Below are 24,343 nucleotides of genomic sequence, written 5' to 3' on the forward strand. Positions count from 1 at the left end.
TTTTTATATATAATTTAATTATCCCAAAAAATATTGTGTTTAGGTTGTTTTCAAACTTTTCTAAAAACGAAAATCAAACTGTTAGGAATAAAGAAAATATTAATAATTAAATTTCTTATCGTTTAACAATATTATTTAATTTCATACCGAACTCAAAAAATCAAATAAAAAATATTTTCATACTAAAACTTCCACGTTGGAATCAAATTAAATGAACGTGGGTTTCTTTATTTTTTCCCTTTTTAATAAACTATTAAAGTAATTTTACACGTGCCATAAACTTTTTGTATTTTTGCATTGGATTTTGCGATGGTAATTCTTTTAATAAACTTTTGCAAGATATTAATTTAAAAAAGCACGATATTAATTTAAAACCGTTTTAAATTGATAGGATTCTAGGACGTTGTCGTTATCATTGCTTTATGTGTGTTTCTTTTTTCTATTTTAGATCAAAATAATAATATAATAGTAATTATGTCATTAGAATTCTAAGTGTCAACAAAAAAAAAAAAAAAAAATTGTGAACTCGAAAGTATAGTCATAACAACTTAAGTATCGAACAAAGAATATGTTTTGCTCGAAGACTCCATAGAAAGAGTTAAGCTTCAATTAAGGAGAAAATGTTCGAGAACTCCAAAGAAAGAGATCTCAAAGAGACTCTCTCATAAATAGTTTAACTAAAAGATTTTATTATTTCTTATCTTAATTCAAACTTTTTTTATTTTATATAATTTAACCTAATTAAAATTGTTTTAAGGGTAAAAAAAAAAAAAAAAAAATTGGAGCATCATTGCTTCACTACCACTCTTTTTTTTGTCTTCATCATAAAAAAATAGAACACGTGCTAAATATGAAGAGCGTGATGAAATGTTAAATAAACTTTATCCTTTTTTAAAAAACCAAATTAAGGGATAAAGAATAACCCACATGTTGGAAAACAAACCACAAGTTGGCAAAAATAAATAAATGAAAAACCCATCTTTTGAACACGTGGAGGGAAATGATTGGTGCATTTTAGAAACGTGGAATCTATGCTTTTGTTGTTTTTTTTAAGTAATTAATTATATTTTATTATCCAGCTCAGCTGACCTAAAATCGTTAATTATTAAGAAATTATTTAATATTCAAAACGTTTATTTAGTGTGAATTTTTTTAAAAAAGATATACCTAAATCAATTAAATTATGAACAAAACTTTTTTTTTTTTTTTTTTTTTTGTATTTTTCAATAATTTAATTATTCAAATAATTTTTTTTTTATCGAAACTTGTTATATAATAATATTAATAAATTTTAAATTACATAAATTAAATTAATAGATTAACTTATATTGTTTAAATTCAGATTTTATATTATTTTTAAAAAATAAGTAATAATAAGTTTAATGAAGGAGGAATTTTAGTTATAACCTTTTAATTAGCTCAAATTAATTCTAAATTAGCAATAAAAATAAAAAAGGTATCATAATGTTGGATGAACAAGAAATTTAAATTTTAAAAATTAAATTTGTGATGGAAAATTTTAGATATACTTTTTGGGATGTTAAAATCCCAAACCTAAAATATCTAAAATACGAGTGGTTTTTTCTTACGGAAATTTTAAAAATTCGAACCAGTAGGATATTCGAAAATTCTCAAGCCCCAATACTGGTGGAGTCTGACGAATCGCCGCCGTGATCCGTGATCAGCGACGAGATCCATTGATCCATTTCATCCTTCTCAATCTTCCTCCATATTTCATCTTCATTTTCGATTCCATCGGCCGCCGAATTTCTACCGTTCTTCGAAATTTCATTTTCCGGCCTCATTGTTCTCAGTGAATCATCAGTAAATGGAAAATTAAGCTTTGCTCGAGGCCCTCGGAATTCCAACGCGGCTTTATCGTAAGCCCTAGCGGCCTCTTCGGAAGTATTGAAGGTTCCTAACCAGACTCTGGTTGCGAGTTTCGGATTTCGGATTTCGGCAACCCATTTCCCCCACGGCCGCTGTCGAACGCCTCTGTAAATTTTCTTCAAACGCTTCTTGCCGCTTTTCGTCTCGCCTTCGACTGGTGACGATGACGGCGGGAAGAAATCGCAGCCTAAACAGCCATCGATTCGACAAACACTACACGTCTCGAAAACAGAGGGAGAGAAAATCGCGTCCGTACTCGAACAAGTGATCGAAGAAGTAGTTGCAGAAGCGGAGAAGAAATCGGAAGCGGAGGCGGAGGCGGAGGCGGAGGCGGCACAATCAAATGTAGGAAGCGGAATTTGAAGCTCGCGCCAAAACCTATCCGCCATGGAATGCGGCGGAAAAGAGAAGTGATACGATTCCGGCGATTCCGTGGATCGAGATCGAGAGGTCACGAGAGAGAGAAATTGAGAATTTGGAATTGGGGGTTTAGAAGTTGAAGTGAAGAGTGAGGTATATATACGGAGAGGTTGATGACGTGGCAACATTACAACGCAAATTGGCACTCGGTGGAGTTTGGGCCAGCGGGGATTTCTGTGGGCCCAGCTTGGATATTTTGTTATTTACTTTTGGAATTTTAAAATTTATTCGCATATATTTAAACGTCAGACGTGTTGAACCTAACCGCATGCCCGTTCCAAACCCTTTTTACTTGCTTTCTTGTGTAGTTAAACCTTTACTCCCCTTTTACTTGCTTTCTTGTGTAGTTAAACCTTTACTATTCTTATGATATCAATACGAACGTGTATAATCGTCCACAAAAATATTTATCTAGTACAACGCATTTTCTCTTACATTTTGTAAGACATTTTCTGTTAACATGACTCGAAACTCGACCATATGTCAAAATTATTCACAAAGTTCAATTTTCACACGATTGACTTGTTCGTCAGATTAGAACAAATGCCAAACAAATCGTTGTTATACTACCACGAGAGTACGATTGTGATAACATGGCCACGTTACCTACTTTTCATTTCTAAGAGTGAAAATTGTTCTCCCAACAAACCAACGAGAGACGAAATGGAAAAAACCTCAACTCCCCCATCGTCGTCTCTTCTCTCTCAAAAACCATTTATCGACATCAGATACTCAAATACTCAAACGAGGGATCGATCCAAAGGTTATTAAACTAAATGCAGAATGCAAATATTATTGCCCTTTTCTTCATTACTGAGTTAATGAACATATGGGTAATGATTACAAACTTTGAAATACAAACTTACAAGATTAGTTACATCAAAATGGCTGTGTATTTGAATGTTACCAAACCTGTATTGCCCCATTTGGCAAATGCATCCAATATGTCCAAGAGCTTGAAAGGTACAGCCTGCCCTATAACTTACTCCTCTTCTTCTTCCTCCCTCTCCCTTGGGACAGCCCCAAAATGTTGTACGAGAATGTCCACAACTAAGGGCACCAAGTCCTTACAAGGGACAGCCTTCTTATACACATCTCCCAAATGTGAGTCACTCCCAATTCTCCCACCCAAGAACACATCAACCCCTTCAACAGGCTTCTTATTCTCATCCCTAGCCATGCACCCCATGAACCCAATATCAGCAACTTGAACCTGCCCACAGGTATTTGGGCAACCGGTCCAATGCATCCTCACCGGTCGGCTCACCGTGACTCGCTGTTGCACCTCCTCAGTCACCTTCAATGCCCTAGCCTTCGTCTCTATAATGGCTTGTCCACAGAATTGGTTGCCAGTGCAGGCTACCAATCCTTTCATGAGAATTGGTGGCTCTAGTGAAAACTTGTCAAATAGAGGCTCTTTCACTAAGGCTTCTAACCTTGAGTTTTGAATGTTGGGGATGATTATGTTTTGTTCCACTGTCAATCTGAGCTCCCCTGTGCCGTATTCATCGGCGAGTCGAGCCAATTCGTCCATTTCATCCGCTTGAACTCGACCAACAGGAATGTGCACTCCTACGAAGCTTAAACCTTCTTGCTTTTGTGGATGCACTCCATAATAGTCCCTTCTTTCCCATTCCTTCTTTACCAAATCCTCCGGTGATGCTCTCTCCAACTCTTGTCTTGGCATTCTCTTCACTACTTCAGCTCTAAATCCTTCTAAACCCTGTTTACATATAATCAAATCACCTTAAATCCAACACAGAACCAGCAGATTTCGCATCAAGAGCTACATTTTCTTCAAATCAAGAACTTAAATCAACCCATTAGTGTATATTTAGTCACTAATTCATACTCTTAACACTCCCTTTCATCGCTAGACTTAGAGTTTATGTTCAATGTGGACTATATGATACTGAAATGTTAGGATGTATTGAATAATGATGATGAGACTGACCAGTTCATCGATGAGCCACATCATTCTACACTTCTGGCGGTTGCCTCTGGTGCCGAGGTCCCTGTAAGCCTCCAAGACAGCTCCGCAAAGAGGGACCACGTCCTCTTCCGGCACCCAAGCGTCGAGCGGCACTGCCTCGGCGCACCGCTTGGCGCTGAAGAACCCACCCACTAGCACGTTGAAGCCCATTCGTCCATTCTTCGTGGCGGGCATGTATGCAAGGTCGTTTATGTGAGGATGTTCGTATAGATCGTGTGATCCTATCACGCACACATTCCATTTTCTTGGCCTGTTCATACAAATCACATACTACAATTCTTCAGATGAACACATACCAATTTCCGATTCTTCATCTTCTAGGTTTTAGGGTTTTAGGGAAATGTTTAAATTAGATACACGATTTGGAATTGAACTTACAAATTAGTGAACGCAGGATTTCCAAGGGAATTTCCAGTGATGAATTGCGAGAGCAAATTATTGTAAGGCCTAGTATCGACGATCTCCTCAGGATCAATACCGGCGAGGGGATTTCCAACGGGATTTCTCACATTATCCATTCCACTCTGCAGACTCGTCAGCCCAACTCCAGCCAATCCTTTCAGAATTTCCGGCACATCCCCTAGAACCACGCCGCGAATCTGCCAATTCTGCCGCGTCGTCACATCGGCGCAGCCGTCTTTCCCGTACTTCCGGATCACACTCGCCAAATATCTCGTCTGTTCGCTTGTTGTCACCCCATTTGGCAGCTTTAATCTCATCATAAATCTCCCATCTGTTTAAAAAATATTTTAAAAGGGCACGCTTGTCATTTATTTATTTTTATCAATTTGCATATAAAAGTATTTAATGTAGACTTTCTCTTAATAATATAGAAATTAATTCTTCTAATTAAAAAATAGTCAATTTCAGATCCAAACATGAATTAATTTATAAAACAAACCACCATTTAAATATTTTTTAATTTCAACTTTTAGTCAATAAATACATAAATTAATATGTAAATTACTATCTTACCCTCCTCCTACCTTCTATTTTCCTAATTAATTTCTTATTTAATTTTGAAAGTTCAGAGACGGTCCTAATTTTATGTAAAAACGACCACGACCACGAACACGAACACGAACAATTGACACGAAGATCGAAAAGAAACTCACATTGATGTTTTCTTCTATGGAAAAGGCCAAGCCATTTGAGTCTAACATCAACATCATCTTTAGTAAGCTTAGAGGCATCAATTTCCTCCATTGACAACTTTGAGAGCTCTTCAATTCCATTCTCCATGAACAATTTCATTGGCTCTTTCTCTATCTTCACTTTCTCTTGTGGGTTAATCCCTTCTCTAAATTTCTCCTTCACCACCCAATACCCTTCTCTCTCCTCCACTCTTGCCTCCAGCCTCGCCTCCTCCACCGCCACCTCCGCCGGCGCTGTTGTAATCGGCGCTGCCGTCACTCGACGCCATCCACGGCGGGTGGCAGCTGCCGGAGGGGAGAGAAAGGGAGCTGAGAGAGAGGACATGGTTGTTTCAAAGAGTTGGATTTGGATGTGGGAATTGAAGGGAGAGAGAGAGAGAGAGATGGGAGAGATTTTAAGGACTCTCTCTCCCTTTCGTTAGAGAACCTTTGGTAGCCTTCAAAGGCCAATTTTTTTTCTTCTTTTTTTTTTTAATTTTTTATTTTTTTTTTATTTTTTTGGTTCGCACAAATAATTATTAATAATTATTATTTATTAGCCTATTTTTTGCCTTTTCCTCTTCCACTCCTTTTAGAAGCTATAAAAGGATTGGATTGTAATAAGTGGTTGGCTTACACCTCTCCCTTCTCAAATTTACCTTATAATTCTTATATTCAATAATATTATTTAATATCTAAAATATATTTTTTTAAATAATATTTTATAATGTTAGGCTAATTCTAATCTAACTTTTCTACGTATTAAATATCATTTAATGTTAGGTTAATTAATTGTGAGGTCGAGAAGAAAATAGAACATCTCCTATAAGTCCTAACAGACACGTTTTAAAATTGTGAGACTGACGATGATATGTAACGAGTCAAAGTGGACAATATAGGGTAGTAGTGGGCTTAGACTGTTACAAATAGTAGAGTTAGATACAGGAGTGTGATGTCCCACATTGGTTGGGGAGGAGAACAAATCATCGTTTATAAGGGTGTGGAAACCTTCTCCTAGTAGACGCATTTTAAAGCCTTCGGGGGAAATTTGAAAAGGAAAACCTAAAGAGGACAATATCTGCTAGCGGTGGATTTGGGTCGTTACAGGGAGATTAGCCAGCAAGGACGTTGGGCTCCCAATTGGAGTGGATTGTGAACTAATGAGGACGTTGAGCCTCTAAGGGAGGTGGATTGTGAGATCCTACATCAGTTTGAGAGAAAAACAAAGCATTCTTTTATAAGGGTTGTGAAAACAACTATGAGGCTAACGGTAATACGTAATGGGTCGGTGGATCTGGGTTTACAGGGAGATTAGCTAGCAAGGACGTTGAGCTCCCAATGGGGGTGGACTATGAGCCAACGAAGATGTTAGGCTCCCAACTAGGTGGGTTGTGAGCTAATGAGGACATTGGGCCTCTAAAGAAGGTGGATTGTGATGTCTCACGTCGGTTTGAGAGAAAAACAAAGCATTCTTTTATAAGGGTTGTGAAAACAACCGTGAGGCTAACGGTAATACGTAATGTGTCAAAGCAGACAATGTCTACTAACTGTAAGAGACCGATGGAACGTATGAAAATATATATTTGTTAAAGTTTAGTTAAATTAAATTAAATTAAAATATAATATAAAATATGAAAGTGACATAATAATATATCATATGATGTAGTAAAATAAATTAAAATATTTTAGTTATTAGGGAATAATTTCTTACTCTCTCTACCTCATGTAGTTGAAAACCCTACATCATAAATTTAATATATTATTGCTTCTTTTTCAATGACCTTTGGATATTATAAAATTTATATTACAAATTCCTTCTTAGTTAAGTCTTTTCAATAACCTAACTTAATTATTATTTTTATAAAATCAAATATTTAAATTTATGTAATCTCGGTCAAGTTTTTATAATTAATAAATCGATTTATAACTTTATTTAATTAAAACATTAAAATATTTATTATTAAAAAATTATAATTAATTTATGTGTTAAATTACAAATTTAATCTCAGTTTAGACTTTAATTAAATTTAATTATGGGCTGATTAGTGGAGTGATGGGAAATAAAAAAGGAAAAATAATAATTAGGAATAATAACCTTTCCAAGCAATGAAGGGTCACGGCCTCAGGCCGCCGCGTCCTGCTTTCAAGCCGCCCGCCGCCTAACATGCCGCCTGTCGAAACCCAAAACATGTGGCCGACACCCGACTCTCTACTAATCTTCTATTTCCACCGCCTACTTTTATTTTCCCTTTATTTTACTAATTATTATTATTATATTTTTAAAATAATATATTTTCAATATTTGAGCTTTGGTCCTTGTCAAGGGGTACGGCCCAAAACCCGACCCTACTTGTTTGGCTCCATTAGAACCACATTTGTTCAACTTGTAATTTTTTTTAATTTTTTTTTTTTAAAATTATAGAAAATTAGTAACTTGTTTTAATAATACTCTTTAATATAAAATATAAAATATATTTTTTTATTAATACTAATAAATTTATAAAAATCTTTATGTTTTAGTATACGAATATTAGTTTAGGTCTCTGAAAGTATTGTTTCTTAGAATGAACCACGTGAGAAAGTTAGTTTCTTAGAGTAAACCATGTGAGAAAGTTAGTTGCTGGTTTAGGTCTCTGAAAGTATTGTTTCTAAGTTAGTTGCTGATTTAGGTTGGTTTAGGTCTCTGAAAGTATTGTTTCTAAGTTAATTGCTGGTTTAGGTTGGTTTAGGTCTCTGAACCACGTGAGAAAGTTAGTTGCTGGTTTAGGTCTCTGAAAGTTTTGTTTCGTTTAGGTCTCTGAAAGTATAGGTTGGTTTAGGTCTCTGAACCACTTGAGAAAGTTAGTTGCTGGTTTAGGTCTCTGAAAGTATTGTTTCGTTTAGGTCTCTGAAAGTATTGTTTCTAAGTTAGTTGCTGGTTTAAGTTGGTTTAGGTCTCTGAAAGTATTGTTTCTTAGAGTGAACCACGTGAGAAAGTTGGTTGCGTGGGACAGAGGGCTACCCTTTCTCATAAAGAATTTTGGCTGAGAAAGCGTTGTCCTCTATAGAATACCGCTTGCCCCAATCCTTAGTAACAAACAAAAAAAAAAAAATGTGTGTGGCAAACTCACGAGGGCCTGTGATATACTGGACCACTAACGTTTCGAAAAACCACTCTTTTATATGGGATACTAGCATGGGATACTAGCATCAATGGCAATGAAGCAAGGAAAGAAAGAAGGTATATATAAATTTTAAAACTTGAGTGGAAAGTAATATACAGGCACAGACAAAGATCTCCAAAAGCAGATCATCAGGAACAGAGACACACAGTGACAGGTTCCATATGTTGAAGAACACAAAGAACATGCTGGAGGAAGAAAAAACAGCAACCAACCAGCCCCAGCCTCACCCTCAGCCATACTCTACTCGTTCTAAAACTATGTGGCAGGCAGCACTCACCACAAACATGGGCTTCTTTTTCCTTTTTCTTATTTCTTTTCAGCTATTTGACAAGTTAATGGCATACAATAATAGTAGTTTACAAAGGTAGCTTAGCTACCTGATCATCTTCATTATCATGTTAGCCACCAAGAGCAGCCAGGAACTTGCGCTTGCTTCCTGGATCTTCGTGCAAAACCACGACGTCGCCTACTTTGTCTAACAACTCCTCCAATCCGTGAACGCCGAGGCTCTGGAAGTCCAAGGCTTTCTTGTATCGTTGTTGGTATATTGCCTCGAAACATCCTAAGAAGATTCTACATGAATAGCTGACGAGAATCTCCTGTAGCTGGTGTTTGAACTGCTCGAGACCACACTCGTTGTTTTCTCCTACACCTTTCTTCTCATCGTGTTCTTCATGAACCACTTTTTCTTCCTCTGAGTATTCGTCTGATGATCCCATTCCTGGAGCAACATCAATAGTTTCCTCTGAAGTACCCTTACCTTTCTTGTTTTCTTTCCTTGATAATATCAAAGGTGGGGCGCTCGGGCATGATCTCGAGTTTCGAATGTAGACTGATTTCTTGTTGCCTTTGCCCTCTACAATGAGGGCATCTCCCATCTTCTTGAAAAGATTCACAAGCTTGACACCCGGCTCGGATGTGTAAAGTGGCCTTCCGAAGACTCTCTGGTACTCGGCACGAACCTTAGTGACGGGTAAGAACCCTCCAGAAAGCTCTAGCAACTTAACCAACTGTCCCTTCAGAACATTTAAGTCTCCTGTTTGTGGCCACCAAGTGGACTCATTCTGGTCTCCACATGAAACGGGGCCCGTTGGAACGTCGCTCAGACCACATGGGAGACTCTGTGACCTCAAACTTGGAGGTGCACAAGGAACTGTCGAATTACCATTGTACTCAGATAAAGACTGAGTTACTACGGAAAAATCCCTGAGGTTGTAATAGCCATGGGAGACCCCTCCATAGACGATCGCTTCCTCTTCGTTTTGGCCATCTGGATCGTCATTGATATGGCATCCCTTGAGATATCCAGAAATTTCAGCCGCTCCACCACGGGAAGTCAACATTTTGGGGGAAAGTGCAAAGCCTTCACCACGAGCCACAGTCGGCCAATCCCAAACGTACTTCCCCGCATTGCAAAGGGCAGATGAAACGCCCACACCAGAAGGGATGACGAGTATCACATTATATCCACGTTGACCTAAAATGTGAAGAGCTGGAGCAAAATCGACATCACCAGATATGAGCATTATGGAAGACGGGGGAGGGTTGTCGAGGGCAAAGAGAAACATATCGACTAGTATAGCCTTGTCTGCAGCATCCTTCCGACCATTCGGCACATCAATTAGTTTGACCCCCGTTCGCTGACACCCTTCTCTCAATCGTCTAGGAAAAGCATTGAAATCCCCATATGCAGAAAACATCATAACTGCCCCTTTTATTACCGGGTGCACTCGCAAAGCCATTCTTATATTACCAGCTACATCTTCAGGGCGGACATCACTCGGAACAGGGCAATTCTCAATATCCCAAAGGATGGCCACAGGACCGTCCGGAGAACTTCGAGTTTGCAGACTTGGAGGAGCCTGAGAAACATTCCTGTTTAAGTCTTCCATTTGGATTTTCCTTTGCTCCAACGATTCAGATTAAGCAAGCACTGTTTTTTACATGTTTAAACAAGCCAGGATATTATTTCCCTTCAGAATCAAATGCTTAAAATACAAACTCGTGAAACACAATCGAAAAAAGTTAGAAAAGTAAACTACATATAGAATACACAACCCAAACACCAATGGCATACATTCGGCCTTCCCGACCCCAAATTTCATAGACTGAACTTATTAAACCATGCGCCAACCATTCTTTAGGGTTTTGACACCATGTAGATCACAAAATGGGGGGAAATTGTACATATCATTACTACGAGAAACAGGCGATCGGGAAAGGAAAACTAAATACACATATCTCACTAAAAATTGTTGGACCAAATGGATACATTATGCTGAGAGGTTTGCTTCTTCTTGTATACTTCTCACTATCTGAGCAATTTGGCCTTAATCTTCCTAACAATCTGAAACCCAAATCATAAAGTCACCTCAGGTTGAGGATTGTTGGGGATTGTTGGGAGGGAGTCCCATATTAGTTAATTTAGGGAATGATCATGGATTTATAAGTAAGGAATACATCTCCTTTCGTATGAGGCCTTTTGGGGAAGCCCAAAGCAAAACCATGAGAGCTTATGCTCAGCGTGTACAATATCATACCATAGTGGAGGTTCGTAATTCTTAACATGGAATCAGAGCAATGCCCTTAACTTAGCCATGTCAATAGAATCATTACATGTCGAACAAAGAAGTTGTGAGCCTCGAAGGTGTAGTCAAAAGTGACTCAAATGTCGAACAAAGGGTGTACTTTGTTCAAGGACTCTAGAGAAGGAGTCGGGTCTCGATTAAGGGGAGACTGTTTGAGGGCTCCATAGGCCTCGGGGGAGGCTCTATAGTGTACTTTGTTCGAGAGGAGGATTGTTGGGAGGGAGTCCCATACTGGCTAATTTAGGGAACGATCATTGGTTTATAAGTAAGGAATACATTGGTACAAGGCCTTTTAGGGAAGCCCAAAGAAAATCCATGAGAGCTTATACTCAAAGTGGACAATGTCATACCATTGTAGAGGTTCGTAATTCCTAACACTTCATTGCCACAAAGCTTTCAAATGGTTAATCCCCTCAGATGACAGCCAACAAACAGCATAAAAATTTCAAACTTCACTAAATAATGAGGACTCAGAGAAACAAGCTGCAATTTGCTGCCCAATAAACTACTATCTATTCATTGCAGCTTAACATCTTGATCTGAACCAATTGAACTGTTTATGGCCATATCCAAATTGAAGGGATTTCAGGGCAGAATTAGAAGATATTTTTTGTAAAGCATCTCGAAATTTCAAGAACATTTTCACCAAAACTAACAGCATTCCTAAAGCTCCATGAAAGCAGCTTCATGGAGAAAAAATTAATGACAGAACAAATGAAGCCTAGTTCATCAAAAACCCATCCGATGATTTTCTGATTACAGACCAACCGACCATCAAATTGAACACAACAATAACCTCAAAACATCATATCCAATCAAATTCAAGCGATAATTTCCACTGAACTACACGATTAGCACAAAACCCCAATAAAAATGTACCTCGCAATGATGCAAGAGGTCCTCAGCGTAATAGCAGCCTCAATTCAGTAAGATCCTGAAGAACAGAAAATAGAGTTCGCAAGAGATCTTAAAGTAAGTATCAGATACAGAAAGATCCGTTCGGTAAACAAATTCAACAAAAATTAAGAGAACAAGCAAAAAGGGTCAAATTCAGAGAGAGATGAAGAGTTCGGTGTGTACCTGACCTCAAGATGAAGAAAGGGAGTTCATGAGGGAAAGAAATTTCGATTTTTATCTTCGACAAAAAATAAAAAAATAAATAAAAATAAATAAAAATTTGCCATATGTATATTATTTTCTCTAAATTACAAAAAAAAAAAATTAATAAATAAATAATACTCTTTAATTTTGCTTTTAAGATAGAAATTTATTAAAATTTTAGATATACATCAGGACCGGAAGAATATGAAGGTAGCTTGAGACAGTGGACAACATTCGAGTTTCAATGATCATTACATTCTTTCAAGTCTCAACTTTCCACCGGTTCTTGAGCCAGTGAGTTTTGAATTCGCCAATTATGAATTGGACGCTTTAACCATTCAGCCATGGATGCTAGGTTGTCTCTTGTCTGCCCATGGATTCAGCAGCAGTTTGAAAGGTTGACCTATTCGGGAATCTTCAGATCTACGCTTATTCCAAGTCACAACATATGAGCCGTTTAAAAGGTAAAAATATTACTAAAATTTTTCATTGATACGACATGCTACCTTTTCCATTCATTCATTTCAGGATCAATCACGGTCTTACAAAATTCGTGGGTCTAACTTCTTCTACACGAACCAGCCGACGACTTCAAGCCAGTACCCTTTCTAGACAAGGGATAAAGGATAAAGAAAAAACTATTCCTTTCTCTGTCTCAATACCTTATTCGGTTGAAAATAATGTAGTTATTTTTTATTTTTTTTTTAATATATAATTGTAATTTTTTATATTATTTAGTTAATTTAAAAAATCAAACAAAAACAAAATAAGTTGAGATTTTAAAATTTTCAATTTTCGTAAAAAAAAATTATAGGATTTTTCAAAAATCGTTTCTATTTTCCTACAAATTATTTGATTATATATATATATATATATATATATATATATATATATATATATATATATATATAAACTTTGACAAAAGAACACAATCAAGAAAGCACGTGAGATGGTGTGGTTTTTTAGTCAACGATGTTTGACTATTAGTTTTCAATAATTAAATGTATTAAATTTGAACAATAAGTACAATAATAATATACATGAATGAAATAAAAATGTTACCATTTTTCTATTTAATTACATTTTGGATTTTTCCTGACCTACATCATCATTTTCTCCATTCGTTTGGACGTTTTTGCATAGTCTGCTTTAAAGATTTGTCTCTACACTCCAATGTAAGTTATTGCCTCGGGATTTCTCCTCTATTGAATGAAAATCTCACATTGGTGTTCGATGAAAGTCACACATCGGCTAATTTAGGGAATGATCATAGGTTTATAATCAAGGAATACATCTCCATTGGTATGAGACATTTTGGGGAAGCCATGAGAGTTTATGTTCAAAGTAGACAATATCATACTATTGTGAAGAGTTGTGTTCATCTAACATTTAGATGATCATTGTCATGAAACTTTTCAAATCTAATAAGCTCAAGACCACGACAGTACCGAGTCAAGGCAACTTCAAAATTTTTAGTGAACAAACATGTCTGCTCCAAAACAATTGAGCAAGTCTTTTACGTGTTGACTGATGGGTTGAACCTCCGACCATGTCAATTATTATTAATAAAGTTTTATTTTTTTCCCTTTTATTTTTAAATTTATGTATAGTTTAATAATCATGTTTTTAATAAAATTTATAAAACTAAAGTAATATTCATAAACCTAAATAAAAAATAAAAAATAAAAAATAATATCATCAATTAAATTCACTTTATTTTCGCTATTATGCATAATTGTTCATATTTAAAAAAAAAAATTGATGTGATATTATGTTAAAATATTAAAATGGTCTATTTATCTCATAAAGTATTCAATTTTATGTAGTTGTTATCAATTAATATAAATTAAATTACAATCCATTATTATTATTATTATATATCATGACAAAAGGTTAGTAATAATTTAAGTTAATTAAAAATTTAGTAATAATTTAAGTCAATTTATTTTAATTTAATACACTAAAATTTTAATTTATGTACAAATAACTTTATAAAAATTTTAAATGGTTGAAAATGTTATAAAAGTATATTAATATAATTTATTAAAAGTTTAGGGCTGAAGGGATATTATTTAAATTAAAATTTAATAGTAAAGGGTAGCAAAGGAATTTCACTCACTTTTATTGAAAGAACATTTACTTTCTTTACATTTATGGATAATATGCAAGGCCAGTAAACTACGTCAACTTGCTTCGATATTTACAAATCTCAGCCGGCTTTGGGCATTTTCACGAGCAGCTGATTGGCCGTAAATATCAAATTCTCCACAATCTTCAGCGGTTTTGTTCGTCGTCTACTGCTTGATTTTTTCTTCATTTTCTTAATCTCTCCCATTCTGGATCAGCAGCATGGGCACGCTCATGGTCTACGTCTTATATAGATTCTGACACGTTAGGGAGACGGAAATAGGTTTGTAGCAATTTCGCTTGCTTCATCAAGCTCCTCTCACTTGTTCTGCAGCCATTTCCAAGCAGAGTATGGAGTTGAAACCCGGATTATCGGCTTTGGTCACCGGCGGAGCTTCTGGAATTGGTAATTTCCTTAATTCTTGCTTTTCGTTTGGCGCGCTTCTGGTTTTGGTACGTGATGACTTCACTGTTAATGAATTTAATTTATTAACTGTATTGTTGATGGCTTGTCTTAATCATGTTGTTGAGTGATTGGTTATTTCTGCATCGAACTAATTCAAGCGTTTGGTTACAAGCGTCTGAACTGTGGATGAATAGTAAGATTAGATTATGTATAGATTCATGTATTTTTCTTTTCTCCGACAAGCTTGGAGGATGGTTTAATATTGAGCAAACCGTCCCCTGTTTATAAGCGGACGGTTTAATCAGAATGTTAATTATGTTGATTGCATCATGGGGGAAATTTTTAAAATTCATTATTGTTCTTAGCTTTAGAGGTTTGGTACACTTGCAGTGGTGTTTTAGTACTTTTTTTTTTTATTGTTAAAATTCTTAGTCCTTTTTGTGTATATATTGTTTGAATTTTTACTCTATTATGTATGTTTGTAACCAATAGAAAAAGGATTTCTTACACAAGCTTAGAATTTTGATTTTATGCATTGGAAAGACCGCAGAGCCATTCGAGAACTAAGGAAAAATTGAACAAAAATATATTCGTTTCTCTTAAATGCAGTGATTTTATTATTATTTTCTGATGATTGGTACTCAATGGCGTGTTCGTTATTTGGTGGTTATTCCTGTTTAGGTAAAGCTCTCTGCCTAGCTCTGGGAGAGAAGGGAGTATTTGTGACTGTCGTTGATTTTTCTGAAGAAAAGGGTCAGGAAGTTGCATCCATTATCCAACAAAAAAATGCGAAGCTTCACCCTAAGTTAGAGGTTCCTCCTGCAATATTTGTAAGATGTGATGTTACCAACACAAGTGAGTGGAATCTCCTATCTTATAAATTTTTTTGGATCCTTTCTTGTTTAAAAAACTCTGGTGGTTTTCCCTCCTTATTGCATGTCTCTCTTCTAACTGTAAGTTAATTACGTCAATATTATATTTGATAGCTAGATTCCTGTTCTAGTTGTCATTACTAATAAGCTGTTATAGTATGATCATGGCTATAGTTGTTTTAATGTTCACATCGGAGTTTATTACTGGGAATAGGGTATTCACTGCCATAAAAGTTACAAGGATTTTGTCATTTCTCCTGAGCTTTTGTTAAAAAGTTAGATCTATTTCTTCATTTGTATAGTTTATGAGATCATAAATTCAACTCGAAGCTTGTGGTCATTCATACTTGTAAGGGGTATGGTGATAATTGTTTTTAGTTTTATGAAAAATATCTAAGGAAGAAACCACAATGCCAACTTTTCAAACTCTTACAAACCAAAAAACCTTTGAACGCAACTTTCGGCCGTGGTATAATAGGATGAACTCCACTGAAATTCTTGCGTCTACTTGGTATACTCTTTCTAGGCTACAAAAGAGGTCTCCAATTTTCCTTGAAGTCATTTTTTTTATTAAGACTCTAATTTGAAAGGAGGGAATAACATGTACACCAATAGAGCTAAAATAAAAAAAATAAAAAAATAGACTCTACGAATTCATAAAAAGTAGAAAATGTTCTGTTGAAGATGCGGTTGTTCTATTCCCTCCACAATAACTAAAAATTGCTGAAAGATTATAAATTAGTGTAGTTACAAAAGGCTTTAGAAAGAGTACTCCATTTGATGCAAACTTGAGGTATAGACGTGTCCCTTTTTTGAGGTATAGATGTTTACCTTTTCTTCTTCTTTTTTTAAAATTATAATTAAGAGAAAAAAATTCATATCCTCCACCAATTCATTTATCAGAAAACTTACTAGAATTAGTTTGATGCCATTAGATGTTTAGACAATGCTAGGATGCCTTCGGTCAATGGCTCCTTATGAAGCATTGGTGCATTTGTACTAACGATCACAACAAACGAATATGCCAAACACAGAGTATCGACATTTTTTTTGGGTTTACTTCGTATCTTCTACAAATTCATTTGTTTGAATAAGTTGATGCCTTTATATGTTTATACAATTTTCCCACATTTTGGCTGATGAGCAGATGACATACAGAAGGCTTTTGGCAAGCATTTAGCAACATATGGAGGATTAGATATCTGTATCAACAGTGCAGGAATTGGCAGCAAAATAGTATTTCATAATGATGAAACTGATGGTGCTCAAACATGGAGACGTGTTATTGATGTGAACCTAATTGGTGTCATGGCATGCACTCAACTTGCAGTATGTCTTCATATGGGACTTGGTTTCCACCGTATTACTATGAAGTGTTGTTGAGGTCAAATTTGGTTTTACCATTTGACTTGCTTGGAAATAGGAAATTCTACTCATTGGATGCCTGCATCTTTAATAAATTCACTCTACCCTTCAACTGCATACCATCTGCACAATCACATTATATTTTCCATCTTTTAAGTTCAGCTAATTAATCCTTTTCAAATCATACCAATTCAGTCTCAAATTTAGTTTGCTTATGGAACATTTAATTTATCTGGTTAGTTACTGAGGGCATCCTTAATCCTATGACTTTTCTTGGTAATGAAAGAAATTTCATAGAGATTGGTTGTAGTCCTGGATAATCTGATTTTCCCACCCCTGAACATATTTAAATATATTGATTTTTTATTATTTAATCCTACATTTATATGTAAGACTACATCTCCATCCTTCCCAAATGAACTAACAACGGTTCAAAATATAGTTGAGTAGGATCTTTGGGAGGAAGGACAGGAGAAAAGGAGAACACGGTTCACTTCTAACCATTAACAACCTGTAATGTGCATTTATGTGTGTCCTTTATCGTAACCTTTGTTTATATTAAAGTATTTAGAGTGGGAGGGGCATTGTTGATGAAATCATCTTTATTTATTTGAGTAAAGAAGATCTAATATTGAATCGCTTGCTTTTTGATGTGCAACCACAATTTATGGTTAATCTGTTTAAAGAGTTTAGAGTTCTATCGGCGTTTTCAACAAAATTTTGTGCATTTCTTCTTCTGCGACTTCTTTTGTGGCCTGCCTTTCAAAGCGGGGAAAATTCTATGCAACTTCGCATCGCGTCCTATTGAACATTTTTAGAACCCATTCACTAATAACTAATTTCTTGTTGCCTCTCTCTGCTGTGTGGACCAGATAAAGACCATGAAATCATTGGGAAAACCTGGTGTAATTATCAACCTAGGTTCTGCTTCAGGTCTTTATCCACTATTTGCAGACTCAGCATATACTGCATCCAAAGGTATTTATCTGTCTTTTATTTGCTTTCTATTTTTTCTCATATCTCATGCAACTTGTTTTTCTTAGCTGTTTGTGGTTAGTTATGTGTTAGTGAATGACAACGATTTCAAAGGTGACTTTGAATTTATGTTTCTTTGTTTCCAGGTGGTGTTGTTATGTTTACCAGATCACTTGTGCCTTACAAACGCAAGGGAATTCGAATCAATGTGCTTTGTCCTGAGGTAAGAAGATACGTTGAAGAATTTTATCAATGTTATCCAATGTTCCAAAAATACAATCTTGAGAGGGTGAACATCTTCAATCACCAATATATGATTGCTAAAAGGGACACACACAAGATATATGAGATTATGAGTGATATGCTTATTGTGGCTTCTTGATGGTCTGATGACAATTACTTTTATGGTTCAATTACGTTACCTTTATTTCTTCATGCATTATGTGGTATAGTTGAACCTACTACATTTCTTCTTACCTGAAGGGATTTTCTACTGGTAGTTGGATTTCGCATTTAAGACTTCATGAACGAGGAAGTATTATCCCTTGGTTCTCTGGCTCTGGTTTCCTTGTGTATTATCCAAATTCATTTGCAGTTTCTCTCAATGTTTAGCTTCGATAACATAGTCAATTTTTGAGGTCCCATGTGTCATTTTTTGTGCATTGTTCTTAGTACTCATTTTAACTTTTAGTTCAGTTTGCACTATTTATTCACCTATATTCATCGATGAGTACCAAATATTTATCTGCGTGTGTTATCTAAATTTCTTTGCAGTTTGTTAAAACAGAGCTGGCCTCAACAGAAATAGGTGAAAAGTTTGCTGAACGATCGGGAGGTTATGTTCCCATGGAAATGGTTATTAAAGGTTCTTTATTCAATGCCCTTTCATGGATAATTTTTCGTGGCTGAATTAATGTAAATAGGGGGGAAAAAGAAGAGAAAAAAGACAGCATAATTTTAGAAGACCACAAAAGACTTTGGATCTGAGATTTTGGTGATGCTTTTAAATTGCACATATTTATAGAAAAGGGCCTTCCTTTGTTTCTCAAGAATTAGTACGCTTGTAATTAATCTCATCGTGTGTATCTAGTTAAACATGTCAGAAGGATGTTGCAAATCAAACTCTTCTCCGTGCATTTTCCAATGAAAGTCAGATTCTAATATTCCATGCTCAAATGCTTTTTAGGTGCGTTTGAACTAATCACTGATGAGAGCAAAGCTGGTTCATGCCTGTGGATTACAAATCGCAGAGGGATGGAGTACTGGCCCACCCCTACAGAAGAAGCAAAATACTTGCTTCCTTCCTCGAGTTCAAGAAAAAAATCTTCATCGACATTTTTTCAGAAAATTGATGTTCCCCAAAGTTGTGAGAAAGTGTGCGTAATACTCTATGCTTTCCCCCTATTTTGGTTTGAGATTATCTGAATTGCAACTCATTTGGAAATTCCTTTGTATACTATTAGATTCAATTTTATGAAGGATGAATTTCGATATGGTTGTTTTGAAAATTGGTATACAGTTGACTGAAGTGCAACATCATGCATCGTTTCATCTTTGATGTCTATGATTTGGGTGGACATAGATGAATAACAATATCAGATTATGTGTCAATACCATGTCTTTGTTGTAGCATGTTGGCTGCTATGTTTTTAGTTGATCTAGTCGTGCATCACTGATCAGTAATCGCTTACATTTCATTTAATTATTCTTCTAGAGTTGTTCATACTCTGAGCCACAATTTTCGTGGAGCAACTAGCATCGTGCGTGCACCATTGAGACTACCCATCAGACCAGATCATGTTCTCGTGAAAATCATATATGCTGGCGTAAATGCAAGCGATGTAAGTTTCAAAATCTCAAAGTTTCAATAAATTTTATTGTCGTATAGTGTTTACCATTTTCTTCATGCTGAATTTTCACAAACACTTCCTATGTTCCTTTTCGTTTACATTTTTCTTGTTTGAAAACCTTACTGACCCCTACTAGTTGTAGCTGCTCCTTCTTCATTTTATAAGAATGAGGTTCTTTCTGGCGACAAAACTTCCGAGGATAATTCTCCTAGACAGATGTATTTTTACTCTAACTCAGACACTGAAGGCTTCTTCAACTCACCAACTTTTATACGTATCAATGATGTTAGTTTGGTGATACTGAGACCAGATCACCTGTGTATATTCAGAATTTACTTTCTGACTCCTAAATATAATCCTCATGCTTAAACGATCCTCTCCTTACTGTCTAAGTACATACCTATAGTGTTACTAATAATGATGTGAATAGTTGCACTACCGTGGTTGGAATTCTTGAATCAATTTTTTGTAAAAAAATTAATTATTTTATTAACGCGGTTGGAAGAAAAAGGTTGCTGGAAAACTGCCCTGTCATTAGAAGAAAAAGACTTTTGTTATTAACATAAACAACATGATTGGTTAAAAATTAGGAAAAAGGTCAAATGCATCATGTCGTGACATATAGTACTTTTGTTTTCCAATTATTTGCACTCTTATCATTTCTACTCTCACCGCTTGAAGGACTGTTATGTCCCACCCCCAGGTTCTATTACTGTAATAATGTGTACAAAGATCTTGTTTCTCCTCTAACTGGTGGTATAATTTACAGGTAAATTTCAGCTCAGGTCATTATTTCGGTAGCAGCAACCAAGATCTTCATTCTCTCCTTCCATTAGATGCTGGATTTGAGGTCTCGGGCTGACTGTTTAATTTTAGGTTAATAAAACCATTGCTTCCTACTATTGTACTTAATTTCTTTAAATAATAAAATTAATTTTCATTGCAGGGCGTGGGTATAATTGCAGCAGTTGGTGATTCTGTCACTCACCTGAAAGTTGGAACTCCTGCCGCAATGATGACATTTGGAAGTTATGCAGAGTTCGTCACAGTAAAGTTCTCTTAAAAACTCTGGCTCAATAATTGAGGCTTGGGATGATTTTCTCATCGTTATGCATAATTTGTTTCCAATTATTTCAATCTCACTCTTGTAAGGTGATTTTGATTGTATATGAGTTATGTTTTTTAGTTGTTTCAGTGGAGCCTTTGGTTTCTTTGTGTTGTTGTCCCCTAATCTTTTAGCTTGATGGCTCTTTTTTTTTTTTTTTTTTTTCAACTTTTTTCCTCTTCCATCTCACTCTCGGGAGTTAGCTTGTTGATCGTTTTCATAAGAAAAAAATAATAATAAATAAAAGAGAGAGAGAGATTATTGCATATGTCAATGTTTGAAATTTGTACTGACAACTATCTCTGTGGTTATTGATTCTTTTGGTTTCACCTGAATAGATACATTCAAAACATGTCCTTCCTGTTGCAAGACCTGATCCAGAAGTTGTTGCCATGCTGACTTCAGGACTAACGGCATCAATTTCTCTACAAAAGGTTTTTTCTGAAAATTGTGACCATTTCCTTCTTCTCACAGATTTATTTACATTTTCTACAAACAAATCTTATCAACTTCCGACTTTTTGCACAAAATTCTTTATGTAATGGTCTGATCATTTTATGCTTCACTCAGACATTATTTCTCTTGCATGCTAATAATTGTTTTCACCATTGATCTAGGCAGGGCAAATGGAATCTGGAAAGGTTGTTCTTGTTACTGCTGCTGCTGGAGGAACTGGGCAATTCGCTGTCCAGGTATATAATTGCCTATCGCTCTAGTACTAGCGTCATTTCACTTTGTTTAACATATGATGTAATTTTCCTAGAACGATGTGAAGAAATATCTCAATTGTGTGTAGATTGAAATTCTTTTATTTAGTTCTATGAAAAAATTCCTTCTAGGTCTCCTCCTTGCTCAGTCTGTTTTCTACCTTTCCTGACATTTGTGATAATTACTAATTTCAGTTGTTAGATAGATGTCATTCATTTCACATTATTTCCTAATGTACAGCTTGCCAAGTTAGCTGGAAATAAGGTTGTTGCAACATGTGGAGGTAAGGACAAGGCCATGCTTTTGAAAGAATTGGGAGTTGATCGAGTTATAGATTACAGATCTGAAGACATTAAAACTGTACGTTTCCAAAAACATTTTTAAGTTTTTCATTATCCTTTTTCTGAATCTTATTGGTTAGCAGGTGCTAAATTGAAACCGAAAGGAAAGCTTTGCTTGTGAGTTAGATCTAGAACAATATAATATGGACAATCTATATGACTACTTGAATTAGGTCTCCAACTCCCCCTCCATCCCAGAAGAAAAGGATAAAAACTAAAAACTATTATGAAAAATCTAGTCATTGAGTTCGGGAGGGGTATATTTACAGTTCTTGGTTCGCCAGGTTCTAAAGACGGAGTATCCTAAAGGCGTTGATATCATCTATGAGTCAGTTGGAGGCGATATGTTTAGTTTGTGTCTGAATGCATTGGCTACCTATGGACGACTAATTGTGATTGGAATGATCTCACAGGTTAGTTTTCTAGAAATCCTATGTCCATCCTGTTGCTTTGTTCTTGACTGCTTTTGTTACTGGAACATTTCAACTGTAGGAATGCCTTATTTTCATATTTGTGAAATCTGCACCAGTTTATATTTTCAATGCCAATCAATATTAACCGAGCCGAAATATATTTCTCGCCAATCAATGTGAAATTTGAATGAAAATCTCTATTTTTCCATGTGGTAAAATTTCGCTTGGTAGATTAAATGTGGGTGTTACTGAAGCTAACATGAGTTTCACAAATTGAATTTAAGACCACTTGAATCAATATTTTACTTTGATCTATCATAAATAATTATCGAGGATCCGCATGAACTTTTAAACGTTCAAGTGAAAATTTTCCTCCATCTTTCCGCATCCTAATTGCTTAGAAATATAATTTGTAATTTTGTTGTTCATAGGTATCGTTCTCCTTTTTTTGAATTTCTTTTTGTATTGTTTCGTTTTCACCGCAGTATCAAGGAGAACACGGGTGGGAGCCATCAAATTACCCAGGACTCTGCGAGAAAATTCTAAAGAAGAGCCAAACTATTGTATGTTTCCATATCATTCCATGATGACTGTTATATCTTATATTTCTTTAATATCCTATGAACACCCCCTCCATCAATGTACTGTAACGTCCTCACCTAAAGTGCTACATAAAAATATCTAGCTAACTCAAGTTCTGCACTATCTTTTCCAGATAGCACATGAACCTATTCTACTTCGTTGTAAAAGACGAAAATTATGGAAAATGAAAACATTCTTCCTGTCTCTACCCTGCTTCTATCTACTGCTTGTGCAATAATTTTGTCATTCAATTTCACGACAAGTTCTTTCTTAATCTTCAGGCTGGGTTCTTCCTCATACAATATGCTAACCTCTGGCAGCAACATTTGGATAAGCTATTTCATCTCTTCTCCTCAGGCAAGCTGAAGGTATTGCTTAAGCTCTGCTTTGTACTGCAGCTTTATGGTGTCAATATTTGTGGGATCCCGTCCTCACTTAAAGTTTAGAGATTAAATTTGTAATTTAACAAAATTCTTATTGTACAACATTTGTAACTTCTTTCTACCTCGGTGATAAAAAAAAGTCCCATTGATTCAAATTTTCTTTACAGGTTCGTGTGGATCCAAAAAGATTTTTAGGCGTGCAATCCGTTGTAGACGCCGTTGAATATCTGCATTCAGGCAAAAGTGTTGGCAAGGTATGGGCTTTCTCTTTCTTTGAACCAATGTTGATAATGTATGAACCTCTAAATAGATTTTTCTCTTTAATCTAAATTTTCCTGAAAAACATTTTGGGTAACAAAAACAGGTTGTTGTTTGCATTGATCCAACCTTCATCGAACACAAATCAAAGCTCTGAACCTGAAATATGCTACCAGCAAAGTTCTAACTTTGGATCGTCAGTGCCAGAAGAGAACCAAAGCTAACTCTTGCTGTGAAGTCCAAAACATCCAAAACCTTTGCAGGGAAATCTCTTGTATGACCAATAAATCCCATTTTCTTTGTTGAAAAATAAAAGGTACCAAGGTGGGAATGGTCGAGGCTCATTTATTCTAAAGCATGTGCTGTAGGAATTCTGTGACTGTCCATTTAAAATTATGGTAGAACGATCGTACTTGAGCCTTGCTCGTACATTATTTATTTTAGTTTAATTTAAAGAGATTAATGTTCATTTTCAACGTCGTATACTTTATTCTTTTTAATTTCATAAATGTCGGTATGAGAATTTAAATCTCGTATCTCAAGAGAAAGATTATAGGTCAATTGCTATTGAACTATATTCATGTTTTTATCTTCTCCAAAAGGAAATATGTTCATACACTTTAATTGATGGTTTGACTCACGAGTTAAATTTGTGTAATTTGAGATTAA

General features: G+C 35.6%; 4 protein-coding genes across 5 annotated transcripts; 1 reads left to right on the forward strand and 3 right to left on the reverse strand.

Moving 5' to 3' along the window:
• Positions 1 to 1,475: 1,475 nt before the first annotated feature.
• On the reverse strand, positions 1,476 to 2,377 carry LOC111810378 (ethylene-responsive transcription factor ERF109-like). Its single transcript, XM_023697085.2, has one exon. It carries the CDS (start codon positions 2,277 to 2,279, stop codon positions 1,632 to 1,634), a length of 648 nt encoding a protein of 215 aa, XP_023552853.2. The 5' UTR covers positions 2,280 to 2,377; the 3' UTR covers positions 1,476 to 1,631.
• Positions 2,378 to 3,060: 683 nt separating this feature from the next.
• NIR1 (nitrite reductase 1) lies at positions 3,061 to 5,839 on the reverse strand. Its single transcript, XM_023696765.2, has 4 exons — positions 5,419 to 5,839; positions 4,682 to 5,036; positions 4,265 to 4,553; positions 3,061 to 4,033 (listed from the first exon to the last, which is right to left on the reverse strand). The coding sequence occupies exons 1-4, from the start codon at positions 5,780 to 5,782 to the stop codon at positions 3,293 to 3,295; spliced, it is 1,749 nt and encodes a 582-aa protein (XP_023552533.1). The 5' UTR covers positions 5,783 to 5,839; the 3' UTR covers positions 3,061 to 3,292.
• A 2,805-nt stretch (positions 5,840 to 8,644) lies between these two features.
• LOC111810168 (uncharacterized) lies at positions 8,645 to 12,342 on the reverse strand. Of its 2 annotated transcripts, XM_023696768.2 has the most exons (3): positions 12,269 to 12,342; positions 12,068 to 12,122; positions 8,645 to 10,533 (listed from the first exon to the last, which is right to left on the reverse strand). In XM_023696768.2, exon 3 carries the CDS (start codon positions 10,490 to 10,492, stop codon positions 8,999 to 9,001), a length of 1,494 nt encoding a protein of 497 aa, XP_023552536.1. In that variant the 5' UTR covers positions 10,493 to 10,533; positions 12,068 to 12,122; positions 12,269 to 12,342; the 3' UTR covers positions 8,645 to 8,998. The 2 variants fall into 2 exon arrangements, with proteins under 2 accessions (XP_023552536.1, XP_086973302.1); XM_087117176.1 differs by lacking the exon at positions 12,269 to 12,342 and having other exon boundaries at positions 12,068 to 12,255.
• A 2,128-nt stretch (positions 12,343 to 14,470) lies between these two features.
• Positions 14,471 to 24,150, forward strand: LOC111810167 (uncharacterized). The gene is made up of 18 exons (XM_023696766.2): positions 14,471 to 14,822; positions 15,504 to 15,677; positions 16,842 to 17,023; positions 17,932 to 18,037; positions 18,181 to 18,257; positions 18,809 to 18,899; positions 19,221 to 19,410; positions 19,749 to 19,875; positions 20,654 to 20,734; positions 20,831 to 20,932; positions 21,328 to 21,423; positions 21,607 to 21,681; positions 21,938 to 22,057; positions 22,323 to 22,451; positions 22,937 to 23,014; positions 23,315 to 23,401; positions 23,584 to 23,670; positions 23,781 to 24,150. The coding sequence occupies exons 1-18, from the start codon at positions 14,768 to 14,770 to the stop codon at positions 23,829 to 23,831; spliced, it is 1,908 nt and encodes a 635-aa protein (XP_023552534.2). The 5' UTR covers positions 14,471 to 14,767; the 3' UTR covers positions 23,832 to 24,150.
• The last annotated feature ends 193 nt before the right edge of the window (positions 24,151 to 24,343 follow it).

The sequence above is a fragment of the Cucurbita pepo genome, chromosome 14 (assembly GCF_057944985.1).
Source record: "Cucurbita pepo subsp. pepo isolate OVF chromosome 14, ASM5794498v1, whole genome shotgun sequence".
Lineage (NCBI taxonomy): Eukaryota > Viridiplantae > Streptophyta > Magnoliopsida > Cucurbitales > Cucurbitaceae > Cucurbita > Cucurbita pepo.

Coding starts and splice junctions, on each gene's coding strand:
- LOC111810378 (XM_023697085.2), bottom strand. CDS start 2,279: ATGGCGGATAGGTTTTGGCGCGAGCTTCAAATTCCGCTTCCTACATTT.
- LOC111810168 (XM_023696768.2), bottom strand. CDS start 10,492: ATGGAAGACTTAAACAGGAATGTTTCTCAGGCTCCTCCAAGTCTGCAA.
- LOC111810167 (XM_023696766.2), top strand. CDS start 14,768: ATGGAGTTGAAACCCGGATTATCGGCTTTGGTCACCGGCGGAGCTTCT. Junction 21,424..21,606: donor CATCAATTTCTCTACAAAAG/GTTTTTTCTGAA, acceptor CCATTGATCTAG/GCAGGGCAAATGGAATCTGG. Junction 22,058..22,322: donor GATCTGAAGACATTAAAACT/GTACGTTTCCAA, acceptor TTGGTTCGCCAG/GTTCTAAAGACGGAGTATCC.
- NIR1 (XM_023696765.2), bottom strand. CDS start 5,782: ATGTCCTCTCTCTCAGCTCCCTTTCTCTCCCCTCCGGCAGCTGCCACC. Junction 5,037..5,418: donor CCATAGAAGAAAACATCAAT/GTGAGTTTCTTT, acceptor TTTTTTAAACAG/ATGGGAGATTTATGATGAGA. Junction 4,034..4,264: donor TGTGGCTCATCGATGAACTG/GTCAGTCTCATC, acceptor ATATGTAAACAG/GGTTTAGAAGGATTTAGAGC.